At 37.9% G+C, this 21499-nt stretch overlaps 1 protein-coding gene across 1 annotated transcript; it reads right to left on the reverse strand.

Moving 5' to 3' along the window:
• Positions 1 to 1083: 1083 nt before the first annotated feature.
• npffr1l2 (neuropeptide FF receptor 1 like 2) lies at positions 1084 to 19812 on the reverse strand. Its single transcript, XM_010738503.3, has 4 exons — positions 19559 to 19812; positions 10559 to 10902; positions 4571 to 4670; positions 1084 to 3227 (listed from the first exon to the last, which is right to left on the reverse strand). Exons 2-4 carry the CDS (start codon positions 10899 to 10901, stop codon positions 2387 to 2389), a joined length of 1284 nt encoding a protein of 427 aa, XP_010736805.1. The 5' UTR covers position 10902; positions 19559 to 19812; the 3' UTR covers positions 1084 to 2386.
• Between the last annotated feature and the right edge of the window lie 1687 nt (positions 19813 to 21499).

The raw sequence follows: 21499 nt of genomic DNA on the forward strand, positions 1-21499 counted from the left end.
TCCACAATGCATATGTAAAATTCCATTTTAATTTTTTTTTCTTCAGGAATGAAGTCCTTTTAAAACCTCAGGAAAACATTCAACCTTTATTATAACAGAGTTCAGTATATTGACCCTGGAGCGACTGTAGCAGTAAAAACTATGGTTAGCATGCCTCACGTTTACTGTTTTGTTTAACAGTCCCTGTAAAACTCACAACTACGGAGACAAGGCACAATGAGAATACTGCTGTATGTTTGTAATATATCAAGTGACTGCAGGTCACCCACCCAGTCTTGGCAGTCCTGCCGCTTATACTTTTTGGCTAATTTAAAATTTGGCAAAGATGTGGATCATCAGCAGAACTGAGACAGGCTGAATGAAGCCTGGTTACTCAAACAAGCCACGTTTAACAGCACCCACCTGTCAATCAAAGCAGCCACACAGTTAATTATGCATCACTTTAAGTCAAAATCGGGTAAAAATGAGCAGTATTCTCAACTCCGGGACTGTGGGGGCGTGTCCGCTAAATGTGCTGAAGCCACACCCCCTGCAGCCACATACCCTCAGGCAGAAATTTTGAAGCGACTGAAATGTGTCAGATGAGTTCAGAAAGTGACATGACTAACTTTGAAACACTCAACATCACAAAACAACACAACACAACACAACACACATGAATGAATCTCTATCTCTCTGCTCGGGGTGCAGGGGTATGCTCAGGGTGGCCTCGGTGTGTCATCGAGCCACCCTTTAAGGACCGCCCAAAAAATCCTGAACTGAAAACTAGTGAAAAACCTTTTAACCTCTAACTCCACATTTCAGTAATATATCAATCAAAGTCTTTTCACATGGTTACATCAACTATTTCCCAACATATAATTTGAAAGAAGTCTCAGGTTCATCTCAATATTTTTTTTTCCAGGGGTATCAACTGTTTTATCTCACATTAAATATTTTGCTCTTGCTCAACCCCAGACAATTACTGAATGAAATGTTATTCAGAACGGACATTTTAAATGGTAAGGTTATTTATTGCTTTCATGTAAATATTATAAATTGTAATAAAATGTCACTGACTATATTTGCAATGTTGTGGTAGAGTTTTTTCATTATAGATTAGATTAAGGTAGATTGCTTTCAGTGACTACTATATATTACAATATCCATCATCATATGACGTTGCCATAGAGGCATCATCTAGCAGAACTATTTCACAGTAATTTTACTGCTTTACAGTTTCTCTGAAGTTAACAGCCCACCTGTAAACTAATCTAGGGTAGAGAGTGGTAATGTAGTTGAAGGAGGCATGTCAGCTGAAACTTGTCTTATGATAGTCTTATGATAGGGTATCATTACTTTATGATGTATTTCCTGTTTCAACAATTCTGTGAGGGACTGATCTTTAATGCACAATAAAGAGTTTTTTTATGGAGAGAAAGGCAGAATAATAATGTAATAATTTTATGTGATGAATGACAGATATGAATGGTTCCACCGTATGCTTGATTTTATAATGTAAATGTTAAACTCTTTTTTTTTTTTACAGTCAGCAGTTTGAACAGTTTAAGTCAGTCTCAAAATATATTTCTTAATAAACTGATAAATTCATTTTCTGTCGGCTGACCACTAGATTCATTGATTATCATCATTTTCACACTAAATTAAACACTGAGGTCAATAATGGTTTGCAGTATAAAACGTATAGTATACATTCAGTATATTACAATAGATGTTGCAAAAGCAAGTAGCCTGATTTGGCGGTATGGTTGCTACGCTTGTTGCTACTCCTTGCTGAGGCCATTCTGTGTAACAGCATGAACACACATAACAATAATGACACAACTACACATAATCTCTCCAAATTCCATTCAAACAGGGCTCAACCTGATTATGGATCCTATGATGGAGGAGATTTGTACAGCTGGCAATGTGTGGCTTTACATTACACCACCTTTGGACTGAACAATGTCTACATCTGTCTCTTTTCATTTTTCATATTATTATTTATACCTGAGATTAATACTGACTGGCCATTGTATCTTGAGGCTTACATTACTAAACCTCAGTCTTCATACCCAGCATGTGGATGCTCAGCCTTTCCTTTTGCTGACAAGGGAAAGGAGAGCAGTAATGACGTTACTTATCCTTTTTTTTTCCTCAGCTAGTTTCACTCTAATGTGAAGCCTAATGTCTGTTGTCTCTACGTTGCAGGGGTGAGTACAATGTTATGCTAATCTACAGCAAGGGTATGTTTGCCTTGGTTGTCTGAGAATGGGCAATTTATGGATTTACACAGAAGCATTGACAAAAACTGGGGAGCTAGATGATTGATAATTGTCTCTATCTTGGGACTATAATGCAATATACTATGGCTACATTTGGTCCCTTCACCATTACTACTCTCTCAGTGGACCACCACAGAAGCCACCCTTGCACTCCTATTCCTGTCTGCTGTGTCAGTCAATTTATTGTCATTATGGACTCGATTTCTCAGTCCCAAAACAAGATGGTTGTGATTCCTAGTGGCAGTACCTCTGCGAGTTCCTCGCACAGACCTTTCTTTCCTGTCCCACCTGGCTATCCTCCTCCATGACTTGCACACAGCCTGAAAGCCCCTCTTAAAGTTCTCATTGTAGTAGCCGTAGATGATGGGGTTGATGCTGGAGTTGGAGAAAGCAAGCCAGTGAGCAAAGGGGAAAATGTAGCTGGTCAGAAGGTCTAGCTGGTCTCTGTCCAAGCCTGCATAGTCAGTCATCATCATGAGGGTCCAGAGTGGTAACCAGGACAGCATGAAAAGCAAAGCCACCAAGATAAGCATCTTTATGACTTTGATCTTTTTCTGGGATATCATTGGCTGACCAGCCCTTCTACCCTCAACCTGTCCTGTGGCGTTGGCCGGCTGTGCCTCTCTGTTTGCAAAAACAGAGGAACAAAGTTTCACACCGATGCTACCATACATTAGTGTGATGACGTTGAGTGGCACCAGGTAGATGTGTGCAAACAGAACCGCTGTGTAGACTTTTCTCATCTGAGGGTTGGCAAAGTTTTCGTAGCAGGTGTACAGGGGGAGCGTGTGGTTGAAGTCATCATTGTACACCATGTAGTGGAAAGGAACTTGCTCCACAGTCAGTGCCACAGCAGCAGGACACATGATCGCCACAGCTAGTAACCAGATTAACACAATGGCTGCCTTGGCCACACGTACAGTCGGCTTGGGTTGTAGAGGGTACACTATACAGCGAAACCTGCAGTAGACGTGAGAAAAAGAACATTGTGACTAATTAGCAATATATTTAAACAAACACATAGTTATAACATTAAACTTCCTACTTAGTAATCTTCTTAATTGATTTTATTTACATGACAATCACACTGACTTTGATAATCCTCTGACTTTTCTTTTGGTCACCGTAAGCTGACGTTTGTGGTTTTAAGTGAAATGTCTCTGTTGGATGAATTGCCATGAAATTTGGTGCAAATATCCATGTTGCCATTTAATAAATTGTTTTAACTTTTTAATTTGTCCAATATTTTGAGTTGTGCCCAAATACGTGCAAAACTAATTTGTGTTTAATGCTAATTAGCAAATATTAGCATAAAGTTCACACGAAACAAAGCACATATTTTATGTGATGTGACACGAAGTCAATGCAAAGATACGAATAGGTGCAAATTTAAACAAATTGGGGACTGTGCAGAGCCCTGTGATACACACATTTCTTTTTCTGAAAGCTGAATATTTTCAACTTGCACTAATACATTGATTTTGTATTAAATTATTGAATATATTTTTGATTTTCTGTGCATATGCAGAGCTCTCTATCACTTTCCTTCTATTACAGAGAGAGTTCTGAAAACATGTCTGTTACAAAATTTTAGCTATTGGTAATATTTTACTATAAACTACAGCCTAAATCACAGTAGTGCTTCATTATTTTAGGGACAAAATATTTTTATAGCACTTTCACATTTAAATAAATGCTTTCTACAAACCTTTAACACTTTCAACTTCCACTACTTCTACATACATGTGCTACAGACTTCATTCAGATATCACTATGTTCAGCTCATTCAGCACTTATGGCATGCATTTCACTAATTCATACCATTCATACTTATTCCACAAAACAACGTGAATGGAACAAACTTCAAATCAAATATTTCAAACACTTTAAATTTCCAGTACTTCTACATACTTTCAGCATTACATCATTACAATACTCTACTTTTTTCAACATTTCACACTTTATTCTATTCCACTGTTTTTCAGCTCATTTCACATTTTTGCATCAGGCATTTTCGGCAGAAGGCATCCACACCAGATTTTCTGCAGGAAATGCAGTTTTCTATTTATGATTAATATTTGATTAATTTTGCAGCCCTAAGTCGCAGCTAAATCTGTTTATTTTAAGCTCACACTGCAGTAGTTCGTGTCACTTTCTGTGTGAACACACCATAACATGCTAAACAAAGACAGTGAATGTGGTGAACGCGTGGATGTTTTATTAATTCTAATTTTCTGTCAGATTAATAATTGTGTCAGTTTTGTAGTCTTAGCATTAGCCTTCAAACCACAGCACGCACTAACCTTTCAACAGCAATGGCCACCAGCGTGAAGACTGATGCCGAAACAGACACTCCCTGCACAAAGCCACTCATCTTGCACACGGAGTTGGAAAAGGGCCAACCTGTAGAAAAAATGACACATTAATACAGAGAAACATTTGTAATGAAAGGTTACACAATTATTACAGTGTGGCAGGAACAAGAGTAGGACACAAGGAGACATTAAAGAATCTGTATCCTCACACCTTGCTTTCTTTTTTTCTACATGAACATTGTTTCATCATCCCTGTCACTGAAGAAGCAGAGGCTTCAAACATTCCTCACAGAGTGAGTATAACCTTGAATTTGCAGCACAATGGGCAATGTTTACAATAGTTTGTAGAGGCATGTAGAGGAAGGCTGAAGTAGTGACAGTATGATTATTGATTACAGCAGCATCTATGAACAGTGCAAAAAAATGATTGAAGACTAGAAAGGCCCTATTTATAGGATTGATTGGTCAACAGGGCTATTATGCAAGTTATAAGATTATAGATTCATATCCACATTGTTGTGTGAAAGGCTTCACTTTCAATGAATGGAATCCCAGCCGCATCTGAAGGCAGAAGGACTGCTGTGTTGATAAATTCACAGCTTCTGATAGGTGGTGCGCCAGAGTGTAGTGCCATTACACACAGCCATTAATTGAGTTTAATTTCATCCAATTGCCTGAAATTGACACCAGTCTGCTACAATAAAAAACATAGAGACCTCATGCACACCAATCAGGTTTGGTTGGCTACTGTATTAAACTACTGTAGATCAGATCATACTTGTATAAAATGTTACCTCTACTACTCATTAAGTGTAAGGAACACATTCAAACAAACCAGAATTGTAAATGTAAAACAGCTATTAAAATTATGCGTACAAGCTATGTGGTATTGCTACTAAAGGCTCTGCATACTTCTTTTCCACTTTTTCAGCAGTGGTGAGCAGGTTTATGCCCGTGGTGTTGCTATAGTAACTGAGCACTATAGAGACTCAGAAGCGAGCAGAGGCAGCAGAAAGCACGAGGGAGAGGTGCCCCTGATGCTTGCAGCTCATCCTGACTTGTGTACACACACACACACACTATAATGTAATATATGGCTATAATTATTACATAATGAACCAGAAATATTTTATTATAATAATATAATATAATATAATATAAATATAATATAATATAATATAATAGATCTCTTTTTGTTTGTGCTGTTGCTTCAGCAAAGCGTCTCTCAGTATCTGCGATCTGTTCAACAGAGGGCCTCGAAAGTGCTCTGGTTTCTCCCAAGTTACAGCCTCTGTGCCTTGGAAATCAAGCCTGTGGTGAAGTTCTAAAAACTGTAAATCCTTGAGCAGCTGCTTGAGGCTGGCTACAGAACATTTCAGCCTCCATAACTCCCCATATTAAAATGTCCAACTTCAACAGGGGAACAGGAAAATTAGCTATAGAGATTATACAGTTTTTTGTATCAGGCTGTATAGATGTTTATTTCTGCTGTGAAGTTAGACATTTAAAATGGGGGCTTATGGCGACTGATCGATCTGGTGTGGCCATTCAAGGAACTGCAGTTTGCATATGTATGCATATTAATTCTAATTATCTATTTACTCCCTAGGCACTTTTGTTCAATCTGCAGCATATCTCTAATGTTCTCACTCTGGTTTGAGTGCTTTGTCACTTGTGACTGTTTGATTGTTTGTTATCCTTATCCAGTGCTTTAACTGTGTGCTCTCCCTCATGACTCACAGTGCAAAGAGAGCTATTTTTCTCTCTTACTCTGGTTTTTTTCCAGTTTCACTGCCTAATTGTGAATATCAGGTATTGAACTGTACACATAAGATGCGAGAGAAAATAGATTTTTTGGGAGGCGGGTGGGTTTGTGCTTGTGCAGTAACAACAGCCTATATACCTATATATAACATTAGACAGAAATCATGATTCTAAATTTAGGTGTATTTCTCTAAGACGTGGGACCCACTTTTAACTAGTTGGTGAAAAAATTCTTAAAGTCTGTTTGCTTCAGTGGTTCCCAACCTTTCTGCTAATTACGTGGGTTCGTTCTGTAACTGCTTAGTCAACTGCTCCACTCTTAGTAAAACTGTAGAGGACAATCAAAACTAAAAGATTTGTCTGGATTTTTCACTGCATTGCATGCCAAGGAATACAGCAGTAGTGACACTTCATCTGGCTAGTGTCTTTAGTCAGCTACTTGCAACACAGACGGCTTTATAAGATATGTGCGGGAGCTGCAGGGAATGGATGGAAATTACACAAAAAATAAAAGAGGATGTGGATGGGTCCATCTAAGTCCAGGAATGCTCTTAATGAACACTGCTTTATTTCCCCTTTCCATATTGTGACTATAAATGCATATCTGCTGTGTACTGCTTCTTAGCTACACACTGGAGCCGAATTTATTGTACTAATAATTTGACTTATCTCTCTTAGAATTACTCCTTAGTATCAGTGATCAGTAGTCAGTTTTCCATAAAATTAAACAGAATTTGTTTTGTTACTGATCACATGTGGTTCTTTGGCCCACACTTGAATGGTTTACAGAACTGGTCCTATTTCTTTCATTTTTCAACATTTTTTCCATGTTGAATATTTCAGTGGTTTGTCAAGCAATCAAGCAAGCAACACAATATTTTGAACTTGGCCAGAACTTTTCAGGATAAAAACTTTTGGCCAACAGGTCATCTGCTGGTCTGCAGTAAACATTGTCCTGTATCTTCCCTGTTCATGCTGCAATGTGGCCAAAATGTCACTGATAGCTGTAGACATATTTTAATGCTGTTTTCTCATCTCGTTCAAATGGGTAAGCTTTGGGTCCTCTGTTGTTACAAACTTTGTTTGTTGTGTGTTTGTTCTTTTCAAAGTCTGCAAATGACTCCAATGTTATAGTAGCAGGAAGACGAAGTGCACACGTTTCCTTATTAAGGCATCATAATAGACTCACATTCAAAACATGAGTTTAAAAAGTTGTGAATGGAATCAACACATTAGGAATTATTTAACTACTGAGGCCTCAAAGTTGTACATCAATGCTAGATTCTCATGCAACAACTATCTAGATGATTACTGACACCTGTGGTATGCCATGAGATCAAGACAGACGGAGACCTGAATTTCTGATTGTGTAAGAACTGTGGATATTGATATAGTTCACTAGTAGACAGATGGAGTGGAGACGTATATACTTCTTTCTTAATTTGATCATATACATCAGTGTCCCTGAGGTTATAATTAAAAAAGTTCTGTTCTAGTTCTGTCCTCAGTGCCATGTGTTGCTGTTGGCAGAGAGGAAAAATCAATACCTGAGATTTATGTTGTTCAAGATGGAAAGGGGCAGGGCTCTGTGAGGTCAAATAGCTGAACTGTGAAACTCACACTTCTATATATTATACACTGTGTATGTTCACACTTGTTTGAAGAAAGCATTAAGTGAAGATAATAATAGGTGAGCTTGTTATTGTTCTCACCTGTCTTAATGCCATTCTTGTGCACAGTTTAGTCGTCCACCCACAATCAGCTCATTTTCTTAGTGTTTTAGTGTGTTTTGTTTGCCTTTCTGCATTGTTGATATTGAAAAGAACTGAATACACTAGACTATGAAATAATACATATGGAATTATGTGGTAAACAAAAAGTTAACTTCTACAACTTTTACTTTATTGACAGCTTTGCACACTCTTGGCATTCTCTCAGTCAGCTTCATGAAGTCGTTACCTGTTTTCCAACTGTCTTAAAGGAGTTCTCAAACATACTGAGCACTTGTTGGCTGCTTTTCCTTCACTCTATGGTCCAACTTGTTATGGAATTTTCTATCCTTTAGTTACATGAGGTCACATGGGGGCCTTAAGGTCCTCGGCAGTATTGTTGTTTGGCTTTGGTTAAAAACGATAGGTGGCCAGGGTCGAAGAGACCTATTTCTGCCTTCCTAGTCATAATAGATAGCTTGCCGTTGACGTTCCAATCTTCGTAAACAGACATCTGTGTCCCCAGACTAGAATATGCTGACAAAAACACCTCCATGGGTAAAGACATTCACTTTGGCTGATTCTGGGTGTATAGTACTTGTGGTGTTATCTTGGGGTTTAAAGTCTGACCACCAGGATGAGTTCAGCAGAATGTGAGACCGACTCAGGTACTTCTGATGAGTGTCTCTAATTCTCCTTGGCCAAGCGTCAATAAATAATACAGCACATAAGACATCAGAGGCTCCTGAACACTTTCTTCCTTCCTGACCTCACCATTGACCATTGACTTCAGCAATTTCTCCACAACAATAACTCATCCCAAACCATCTCAACTCAACTCAACATCATTCTCCTTCCTGGTCCAACAGCCTCACATAGCCTGCAGGTGTGTTTTGGTTCATTGTTAGATTAGAATACTACGGTAGCCATATTGGTTCATTGGTTCATACTGGTGCCTTAAATTTTGAATAAATCACCAACAGTGTCACCAGCAAAGCACCCCAACACCATCACACCTTCTCCATGCTTCACAGTCAGAACCACACATGCAGATAACATCTGTTTACCTTTTCGTTATCTCACAAAAACACAACGGTTGGAACCAAAAATCTTAAATTTCGATTCATCAGACCAAAGTACAAATATCCACTGGTCTCATGTCCATTCACAGTTTCTTGGCCCGAGCACTTTTCTTCTTGTTCATCTCCGTCATTTGTAGTTTCTTTGCAGAAATTTAAACCATGAAGGTCTGATTTAACATTTACAAAACAACCAGATTTTCTTATCAAAGGTAAAGGAAGGGAAGACAAAGACAATAAATATGGACTCAGTTATCGATTCCTGCGCAAAACATATGAATGATGCAAAGTTCTCTGTCCTATCCTAAAACAAAACACACAAATCAATGAATGTGCTGACTTGGTTGTGGACAAACTAACATAAAAGAACAGCTATACCATGATTCTGACACCAGTCCATGGCTTTTCTCTAGCAATCTAGCAATGGCATGGGTAAATATAAGAGCTTGCCTCTCACACATGGACTCAATCACTCACTCTCTCTGTCTTTCTTTCTCTTTCACTGTCACTCTTCTTCACTCACAGTCACGCTTACACTTACAGAATTCCAACCATGACTCAACTAGAATTCCTAAACTGGAATATAAGGGAGACTGGCTCTCAAGCTGAAAATAATAATATAATCAATCACGAGTTAAACCCGGATCTATGCCGACCTCAAGTAATGCAAAATAAATTCAGCTAAATTTTCTCTGCCCTCTATAATTCAACACAAAGAGGTGTAAAGGAGCCACCTCTGCCAGGAAAATTCAAGTCAATTTTTCTCATTACTATCTGTACTAAATCATTTTTCATACATCACCATCATCATCATTTTCTCAAAGTCTGTCTTGTCCTGTCTCACCTGTCATGTCTCTTCATACAAGTGAGGACAAAGAACATGATTACTGTGCAATGGACAGAACCACAGGTTTCCTATACTGATAAAAGATGATCTTGTGTTGCACACCCTAATTAGCCCCCCATGTACTTCCCACTCTAACATTCAAACAAAAAATAACTTATAATAATAAATTATAATTCACCAAATATTCATGTTTATTCATGTACTGTTGCTCATAAGTGGTTGCTTTTATTCCATTTAGAGACAAGCACAGAGAGCGGAGAACTGGACACGATTTTCTTTTACTGAGGACTGAGTGGCTTTAGAAATCTAGCAGATATGACCTGATACTAAATAATCATGCTATTGTAACTTTTTCTATACATCTCTATCAAGGATACATGTAGCAGCATCACAGTCTAGTGTGACCTGTTGCACCATTGTAGTGGTATTAAATTAAAGCTGGTAAAGCATTGAGATCCAGTCAAAATGTGTAGCATCACAAACACACACACGCAGTGCAATATGTCTGTCTCCAAAACAACTCTGAGAACTTTCCTGCAGCACACTGGTGACGTGTTATTGCAGAGGAGAGGATTACCTGTGATGAGATTGTCCACCAGTGTTGTAGGGATGCAAAAGATGCCTACTAATAGGTCACTGATAGCCAAGTTGAGGATGAAGAGGTTGGTGACTGTGCGCATACGATGGTTTTTCAGTACAATGAGACACACCAGGATATTTCCCACCATACACAGCAGGAAGATGAAGAAATACGCCAGAATGTAGCTGGCAGCCACATACAGAGAGTGCTGATAATAGGGGAAAAAGGTAATGTTGGTGATGTTGGCTGCCTCATCTAGGGTGGTGTTTGTAACAGCTGCCGTGGTGGCTGATCCCTCCAGTTCCATCCCCTCCTTGTCCACGTTGTTTAGTGTCTCCATCCTTTTGATGAACCAGGGGAAAACAAATCATGAAGAGAAGAGATCACTTAGAATTCAATTTGGAACAAATCGTCTCAAAAATATCACTCAACATATGAAACAAACCATTTAACGTATGCAACAGATTTCATTCTGGAAACAACACTTGACTCAGCAAGGATGTCTCGTCTGGAAAATCTGTGTTGTGTCATCTGACTGCCAATCATAACGTAGCAACCATAATGGCAAGTGTGTCAAGCTTTTAATTTCACAAGGCGGAAGTAAAAGCACTACTATTAAAGACAGACTTGACTGTCTCTCTGGCATTTTACAATGAGCTGAAAAGGCACATTTCAGTAGGTGGTCTGTGGAAAAACTTGTCTGTGCAAACTGTGTGTAGTGGTGTGACCCAACAAGTCACTGTAAGTAAAAGCAAATCTCTGACTAATAACCTGATGTATTTTCGGGTTGTAAACGTTTTTCTGCCATGCAGCTAATTTTCTTTTTTATATTCAACATACATAGCTGAGAGCATGGATACTGTACAGTACGTCACTCATATCTGATACATAAAGTGGTATCTGCAAGACGCACCAGAGATTGTGAAAAGTGGAGGCGGTATGTCAGGATGTGAACTTGTCCTGTCGTGATGTAAACATTAAAGGGTTTTGTTTAGTTAAGTACACATTCTCAAGAATGATATTTCAGTGTTGGTCAGGAATGACTCAGCTCTAATTTACCTTTTTCACAGCAAATATGAAATAGTAGGATAGGATAGGATAGGATAGGATAGGATAGGATAGGATAGGACTTTATTGATCCCTAAAAGGGAAATTCGGTTACGGCTGCCAGCCATTTGCTCGCGCCACCATTTTTAAGAAAAAGAAAAAAAAGTGCAGTTACAGGCAAAAAAACAATCACAAACACATATGACATTATACATTGGATTGGTTTACATGAGGTGTCTTTTTTGTTGGATCACATTTTAGGAGAGAGATGGGGTCGGGGTACAGATAGGGAAAGAAGAGAAACATGTGACGACCCAGGCAGTATGACTATAGGGCAGAGAGATTACAATACGTGGAGTCAGCCTTGCCAAATTGATATGATGTTCTTTTTGTTCATTGTGAGCTGTTGTTTACACAGCTGTGTGTCCTTGGAGTGTCCTTGGAGTGTCCAGTGCCGTGGAGCATAGATAAGACAAGTAAACTGCATTGAAAGACCTCTGAGATGCGATTTTAGCAGGGACAGTAAAAGCAAGAAAAACATTTCATTTTAGGGATTCAGGAAAAATTGACAATTTAGTCTAAAAAACCTAATCCTGCCTGCCCCCCAACTCGAGATTCCGTTGCAGGGCCGAGAGACCCCTAGTCACCTCCTCCAGGCGCGTAACACTGATCGCGGCCTGGGTGGAGATGTTTCTACCCAGTTCCGAAAACGTGTTCATGATGGTATCCAAGCGTCGGGGGGTATCCACAGATTGATCACAGATTTGGTCGAGCCTCTTCCGAGTCTCCCCAGACCGGACTGCGGTGTCACGTAACAGTTCCTCAATCTGTGTCACCTTCTGCTGTAGTCCTTTCACCTGGTCAGCAATGGCTCCGCAATGGTGTGTGATGACAGCCGACAGCTTTGGGGATTCTGTTTTGGCTGCCAGCTTCCCAATTTTTCGATAGATCAGGGCCATCCCGATGCCAATCATTAGGACACCTGCTATCAGAGATCCAAATATGTAGAAATCCTCGATGTCTTCTAGGGACAGAGCTCCCAGGCAGACGACGTTCCACTTGCTCCAAGAGTCCATCGCGTACCCAGCAGCAAAAGTCCCGTCAGGACATGTCGGTTCTCCCGGACCAGCATTCCTTCGTGAAAAAATAGTATCAATTGCGTTGAGGGACCAGCTGATCAATTCCATAATTTAGGTAGAGTAGAGTCAACACAAATGTTTTCTGTGATATGAATTAAGGTTCAGTTCCATTTATTACAGCAGAGCCTTTCCAGTGAGCCAACATGCACCTTTGACTCTTTGACCTGAATGGAACTGAACCTTAATCAGTATCACTGAAGACTATTTTATGTCAAAATGGCTGCTTTGAAAAAATGTCTATTCAAAGGTCAGATTCACCTTTTTCAGTGATTCAATACAATTTTAATATATTAGATAAATGCAGGTGATTGCAATAGAAACAATGTAACTGTTTTTTTTATTTCGCCGTCATGAGTTTTCTTTCACATTTAATAACACATGCAGTGAGCTTATTGAACACTAACACAGTTAAGTAATTACTGTGATATATAATCACTTAAAGTTCTAACAGCCTATGAAAAAACAGAACCCAACAAGAAGAGAGGAAAACGGCATTGGTTCCCCACAATGCAGAACTCCTAGATAAAAATCTAAACCGTTTTGAAAAAGGACACAAGGCAGCTGTCTATTATTCTATGATGATTCAGACTCTTGGTAATCGGCCCATTTCAGCTCTGCAGAAGACATGAAAAACGGATCTGAACTTGACATTCAGTGATGAGGATTGGAACAGAATTTGTAAAAATGTTAAAGTTGTTTCAAGGGATGCAAGAGTACACCTCATTCAATTCCAAATTATACATTGTTTGTATTGGACTCCTTCCAGATTATTTAGATTAAGATTATTATCCACATTAAATTGTTGGCAATGCAAGTCTGGGGAAGGTAATTTAGTTCATGTGACAAAGTCCAACAATTCTGGACCAATATTTATGATAATCGATGTGAGATTAAAGAGATGCAAATTCCATTTAGTCCTAGATTATTTGTTTTGGGTGATCATTCAGTTCTGACAAGACAATAAACATATTAAAAGCTATGTCCAAACCAGTATTATTATTGGCAGACAAATACTTATCAGGGGATGGAAGATGGAGGGTTTGCCCTCTCTGTAAAAGTGGGCTGTGGAGATGGCACGAGTTGAAGCATTTAAAAAAATGTCATATAAACAACAGGGTAGACTGGATCTATATGAAGCAAAGTGGGGTGAATACTTGCTCCTGAAGGGTTTATATAGTGGAGAGACGCAAGTCTTCAGTTAATTGTGGATAAATACATAACAGTGATTCTTCTTATTTCTGTATGTATTTTATTTTGTTATTATTACTTTTAATCATTTTATTTGTTAACAAATTATCTCTATCTCTATATTATTGATTTTTGTTGTTGTTGAAATAATAACAAAATTTGTTAATCACAAAAAAAGAAGGAGAGGAAAACAAAGAAGACACTCAGAGAAACAGATTGTTCAACAGAAGGTGAAGTGAATGTAACGTATACCGCTAACAGTCTGCTTTAACATTTACAGGTCTGCTGCGATGGTGATGATGGCTGATGTCCTGTTTCTGTAGAAACAGACATCAGGAGCATCCTTTTTTATTTTTGCAGATGAGAGCAGTGAGCTGGACTGCAGCATTCACCATTGTTTGATTTGACTGGACTGCAAAGCTGAAGCATCAAGAGGATTTGCTCGAGCAAACGTGTGGGAAATGCCAACCCATATGAAGAGCAAATGCTGCCAGCAAAACCTCGAAGAACATATTATCTCATGGGGTGCATGTGCTCGGGGCAAAGCTCACTGCACAGAGTGAGACAAGTCCTGTGCTGGGTGCTGGCACAGAGGCACCCTGGTGATGCAAATACACAAAACGAGCTGTAGGCAATCATTTGTATGACAGCAAGGCTTCACAAGGGCAGGCTAAAAATGGATATATCTATTTGCATTCATTTGTGGCATAAGCCCTGATAATATCAACAATATTCCAACAATGTACAACTATTGTAGTCAGATGCCAGCTGATGTAAGCGCCTATTGAAGTCAGCCTCAGAATTAGTATGATAATTTGATAACAAGAAGTAGATACAATCCATGCATTTATTCGAATCATTGCAATACATTTTGCCTCCTCAGAATTTAATCATAGATAATTAGATTCTGAGAAAATAATAGACTAGCACATAACAATCAATCCATTTATGTCAAAAGCAATTACTGAAGTCTATAATTAAAATAAAGATATCAAATGTAATATCTACATCTGAAAATATATACTGTTACATGTTACTGTTTTACAGATATCTTAAGTGAACATGTCAAACTACTTTCCACTAGAGAAAAGTAAATGGCTCCTTGTCAGCCCTTCTGATTAACAGTGAAGGGCTTTCTATAGGTTGTAATGACATATAGTATTAGCATTAGCACACTTATAAAATATCAATGCCCCAATTCATTAAGCTTCAATATAATGATGAGTTATTTTGGCTTTTAGTGAGCAAGTTGTCCTTCTGATATAACTGTGAACATAACTTGTTAGACAGACATGTCTATCCTTGTTTTCTCTTCTGTTTCCTTCTTCCCCTTTGTCTTTTCTGAGTCTTTGGCCCACTTACAATCCAGCCTCTACACCATCCCCTAACCCCTCTCACTCTGTTTGCATGCTGGCTTGTCTTGACAAGTGTTTTCATTTCAGGATAGCGGGATAATTTTCTTGTGAACCTGAAAATAAATAATAATAATTACAAGCACAGCCATTTAACCTGCTGGTGTTTTTTTTTGTTTTTTGTTTTTTAAATATCTGCAAAACTAATGACAGCTTTTAGCTGTACTTTGTTTTGAGTGCTAATTAAAAGAAAAAAAAGATAATGAATGTGATTAACATCTTGTAAAGTTCAGCCTGTCAGCATTGCTATTTTGAGCCTATTAACAAGCTAATGTTAGCAATTAAACCACAAGACACTGAACACGATCAGTATTTTTAGTCTGAAGACACATAAGACATATGAGACATACATCTCACTGGCAACACCAGTGCTACATGACTCAACAGTGTCAGACTTTGTGCAATATGTATCATCATGTACTGTGCTTGTTAATATTCAAAGTGATGGCTCACATAGGTGTCCACCTAAAGGCACAAAGTGGAGACAAGCTAATTCCAGCACTCCCTTAGGAAGTTGGAAATGTCAAACTCAGGGTGAAAGAATTTTGCATGACATCACTGTGGAAGCAGATGTATACCGTTTAAATGTTATTATGATGATTTAAAATGACCTTTTGAGGTGATTCATTTTTCAGTGAGGGAATTTATCTCCTGCCTGTTCACAAAACACATTTTTTTTGGACTTATACATGTGTTGCACTCTGCACGCTGCTTCTAATTAAACAGCAACTTGTTCACTTCATCTGACAAAAAGGAAAAATTTTGCTTTTTGATTAATATGACTTGAAAATACCTGACAATTTCCACAAGTGATGTGGTCTAATTTCAGCTAATGGCATCCTTGCACTTTTGTTGGAGATGACGCAGTGAAAAGTTCTTGTTAGCCACCAAACTGTTGTTTAGAGGGTACATGTAGGTGACTGCTCCTATGTGTTGAATATGAAGACAATTTGCATTCCAAATGAATTAGCGTCGCATGGATGAAATTTCATTGATCTGTTGTAAGGTGAGTAAGATCTCACCTCGTCTTACTGGCTACAGTACTTTATATTGCATGCAGTAATGAATAATTATGTTGATCTCTGCAGATCAGTTTGAAAGCACATTTTCATTCTGGGCATCTAAACAATAAGTGACACAATCAGAACAAATAAATGCATAACAATAAAAAGAAATTCTTAATACCAAAACTAAAATATGACCAAGTGAAAGTTGGCAGACGTGGCACAAAGAGACGAGGAGACTAATCTTCCCTCAGATTAATACATGAAACGAACAGAGTTGCCATATTTGCATCGTGCTCTCAACATTGTTCTCCGCCATTGAGTGTAATATTGTGGTATACAACAATTACCAATTTCAATAAAATATTCATGTTTGGGAGCAATTTGCTCTCAAAACATCTCTTTGCTCGCCATTTCTGTTTTGATCTCAGTTTCCATGGAGATACGATATCTGGAAAACAGTCAGTCACAGCAATAGACTCCTATATTACTACTCCAGCAAGTAGGACAAGCTTTAGTAACAACCTAGCAACGGAGATGATTTCTAGTCACGTCAAAGCTTATGGAGATGGTGGAGTTTCCCAAACTGAATAAATAGCACACATATAAACACTAAAATGCTTTGCTAGTTCAGCCTTGTAGTGACAGAGATATCTGCTGAAAAAGAGATTTATCCATGGACAGATTTTCCTCCTAAATCTGTGAACTTGAGCAACTGACCGGCACAGCTGATGGAGGATGATCCAAACATTTCCAGTAACTCCACAGAGTTGTAAAGTCCAAAAGTCAAAATGTATTGAACAAAGATCGATGTAATCATTTCCAACATTAACAACATGTTCTTATCTAATGGAATAGCCTCTTCAGTCCACATTAGTCCACCTTTAGTCTTCAAAAACAACATTTTCACTAACCTGACGAGGTACACACCTGTGTTAACGAGGCGGTCTAACAGCTCCATAACATACAGAATATTCATTAAAGAAAGCTGAAATTGTAAATTCAGATGTATTACTTTATTAAAGTTGACTTCCAGTGGACTTATTCGTATTTGTTTACATGTTCTATATTTTCAGGATGTGACAATGTGGAAATGACGGAGTAATGTTTTTAGTGATGAGTCAGGTGTGCTATCATGCTGATTTGAGCACGCTCTAAATGTCTAGTTGACCAATCAGATTGCTCGGTCAGTTGCTTATACTTGTTGTATAATTGGGTAACAGTAACTGATGGAAATATATATTAATTCACATTTTTCATCTTTTTTCAATTTACTGAAAAAGTCTCCTCATACTGTATTACATATCGAACAGAAATTCACTTAAAGTTGAAGCCTTAAAATACTCATTCAGCTCCATGAATATGTATTGTCCACTTGAATACTGTGGTTCAAGTGGCCGGGGTACAAGGACTACCATACACCACTGCAGGTGACACATGAGAGAGTCAGAGAATCAGAGATAGAGAGCGTAATACCATATCATATTAATTGTTGCAGTTTTCTCAGCGGCCTGAAGGGTAGTACATCAAAAAGTTCGAATAATTTAACCTTGGATGGCATCAACGTTACTCATGACTGTATTTTCTGCTGGCCTCACTTTTAACTTCTTGTTCTCTTCAAAAATGGATGAACTATATATATAAATATAACAATATCTTTGGTTCTGCTGCATCGATTTTGATCTTTTTGCTGTTTGTGAGTTCAGTGCTAAATCAACTGATTACTCTAATGTAATTCTGTAATCACATTGGATCTCTCCTCATAGACAGTTTTTCAAATGTCTTTCAGGCAATTGAGCATCGACATGTTACATCGACGAGGGAATTGTAATTTTAATGAGGACCGCCAGACTTCTTTGCTCAGACTGTGAGACTCCTCAACTTGATATGCTGACCACTGCACTTGATCCCATTGTACAATTCTGTTTTGCAAAAATGATGAATAAATCAACTTTGATACATGCTCTCTAACTCTACCATCTGTCTCATAGTCTCAGAGTTTTTGATAAGAAACCTGCATTATGCACTGAATGAGCATCAGTGGAAACTCACAACCACAGATCTCCTGTTATATCAACTTTCACTACTGTCTTGACCTGAAAAACTGTAGCATTCATAGTTTGTTAATGTTAATGTTCAAAATGCAGTAGTTGTGCCAAAGCACTTTAAAAAGCAGACCATAAGGCATTTTAAGTATGTAGAGCTGTAGTCAATGAAAGAAAGCCTTTAATTACTAAAAATTCTATTTACTCTTTGATCAAATCATTGAAAAAATTATTTTGTGAAACTGTGAAAATGAAAACAAAATTGTTACAGAACAGTGGATTTGTGTGTAACTTTTATTGGTATTTTTTTTATTTTTAAAATGTTAGTATTGACCCCCGGGCATCTTCACATTATCATATCTGGCCTTCTTTAAAAGAAGTTTGGACACCTCTGATCTAAATCATCTAAATATCGTCCCAACCTTTTCTGAATTGTGCATCGATTTTGAACCAGTATGACTAGAAGGCAAATAATACACTTCATTATAAAGAATGTTTAAGACAAGTTAATCATTTTATTGTTGACCAATTCTGGTTAACATCGCTGAGAGCTGCTTCTTCTCTCTTACTCTGTGCTGCTTGCCTCAGTACTATACATTTCTCGCCCACTACTTATCAACTCAGACATCTCCTGTACATATATATACAAAAACATATCAGTGACACCAATATATAACAAGCATTTTTTTCTGCATTATATATCATATTACTTAACATGCATGAAACAATATGTCTGCAATATGCCGATATCTATGATGGTATACATGTATATAAATTACAGTAAATATATCTGGATTGTATGAATGCATACTGTGCAACGCTGTGCTGCTCTCTATATGAACAGACCTATAGCCTCGGAATCACTATAGATCTGACCTGATAACAAGAAAAAAATGTGTGTAGTCCACATCGTGATTATTGTTTTATAGAGACACTGATGCTGGTGGAGCACAGTGTGAAATGATGTTCACTGATGAAATGTTCTTCTTTTAAAATAGCAGAGACACAATCCAGTAACTAAAACGAATGAATTAACTTATTTCACCGTAACATATATAACAGATATATAAGCATATTTATTTTTTACAATCCGCCCACAATCTCAAAAAGTGAAACATGAATCAGTAAGAAACATGCAAATAAAAATAAAAAACTTACTTACCCTCTTGTTGTCTTTGTGCTGGAGAGATGATGCTGACAAAGTTGTTTGAACTCCTTTTAGTTACGTTATATTGCTGTCGTTTCAGGAGTATCTTTGGAGCTCTGAGTCAGAGCTCCGTGAAGTTAACATGTGTCTGAGAGAAGGTGCTGTCGTGCGCCACAGGTTAATCTATGGAGAAACGTGAACATGACTTGCCTCCGTGCTGTCAGATGCTGTTCAACTCGCAGATGTCAAGAGTCCACTGTTGAATATGAGCAGGGAAAATAAAAGTGCTCTGTGTCGTCCGCTATTTTCCACTTTATACAGTTTTCACGATGATATCAATAATAAATAGTGCAGACATTTAGATCAGTTTTATAATTGAATCAATAAGTTCATCCAGAATTCATGACGGAGACCGACACTGCGCTGCCATGGAGACTCTGAAGGACTCTGCGCAGGGGAAAGAGCAGGCTGGAGAGCGTGACACAGACTCTGCATGCCCAGAGAGGTTGATTTAAAGAGACTTATTGTAGGAATATGGATTATTGGAAAACTATACAAACTAAATGCATAAAGGAATTACTTCAAATGTGTTTAGTGCTTTTTGACTTTGTCAGGAACCTTGATTTCAACGAAATTAAACAAAACATTTTTTTTCACTACATTATAAAATGCTCTGGTTGAAATTATGTCCTTTGTGGTGTTAGGGTCGGTTTCGACCTGGTTATAAAAATAAGCAATAATTAGAGCCAAAATTTAAATCATAAGTGAACTGTCAGCCAACACACTGACAGCCACCTCCCCTCCCAGTCACACACACACACACACACACACACACACACACACACACACACACACACACAAGCGTGTTTTTGCACACAGAGACTTTTACTCTGATTTAGCTTTCTAATAGTTTTGGAAGTAGCGATTGATTTCTATTGGTTTGATTTGTTTGATTGGTTGTTGTTTGTTTGAACTTGCAAATCAATATTTTGTGTTATGACCTGTTCTATGCTCCAATGTGTTTATATTAAAGTTCTATTGCTGACAAAAATATATATTTTTTTCATTTTCTTGAAGAAAATATATATGGGTCGAAACTGACCCATAACACCATAGATGTTAATACAGTTATTAATTTTAAAATGAAAACATAAATCAAGCAAATTTATTTCAGATATGTATTCTATACCCCTCAGTAATATTCAGGCAACACAACAACCTTTTATTTATTTATATGATTTTCTTGAGGTTAATTTTTCTTTTTTTTATTGAAATCGAGAGGTATACTGACAAAAAAAAAAAAAAGCCCAGAGACCCACACCAAAAATATTAACCAACATTTTCATGGATAAGGGAGCCTAACAAGGTAACCAAGAGATGACAAAAAAATTGGATGATAGGTGATTGTTTTAGTGTATTTTAAAGCTGATTTAAGACACGGGTCGAAACCGACTCGTTAACACCGGGGATGGTAGCAGAAAGCTAACACAGGAGAAAAGTTAAATATTCATAACTATGTTTTGATTAATCTTTAATTACCTGAAAATAAATAATACAAATATTTATGTTTTTGTTAGAATGAGCCTTTTATATCAATAGAGGGAGTAAGTCCTCATCTACAGGTCCCTATGTGGATGAAACTTATGAAACCTCTCTATTCTCCTCATCATAAATGAAATACCTATATGGATCTCATGTGAGCTGCTGTGCCACTCTCAATTTAAAAATACACATGATTTCTGAGGAAAATAATAATGCTGAGAACATCAAAGCCAGCTGAGGAGATTGGGCCTTATTCTAAAGACATTTAAGACCTGCATGAGTCACATAAAGAGAAATACATGAAAGACATTTTGTAATATTAGGGAGCTGTGTGTGTGTGTGTGTGTGTGTGCGTGTGTGTGTGTGTGTGTGTGTGTGTGCATGTGTGCATGTGCGCGTGCGTGCGTGCATGTG

This window comes from Larimichthys crocea, chromosome III, assembly GCF_000972845.2.
Source record: "Larimichthys crocea isolate SSNF chromosome III, L_crocea_2.0, whole genome shotgun sequence".
NCBI classification, from domain to species: Eukaryota; Metazoa; Chordata; class Actinopteri; family Sciaenidae; genus Larimichthys; species Larimichthys crocea.

Bases quoted from the DNA above. Each gene is read 5' to 3' on its own strand.
- npffr1l2 (XM_010738503.3), bottom strand. From the start codon at position 10,901: ATGGAGACACTAAACAACGTGGACAAGGAGGGGATGGAACTGGAGGGA. The intron at 4,671-10,558 runs GTAATCCTCTCC...TTTTTTCTACAG, and splicing joins GGTGGACAATCTCATCACAG to GTTGGCCCTTTTCCAACTCC. The intron at 3,228-4,570 runs GTTAGTGCGTGC...CGTCTACTGCAG, and splicing joins GTGGCCATTGCTGTTGAAAG to GTTTCGCTGTATAGTGTACC.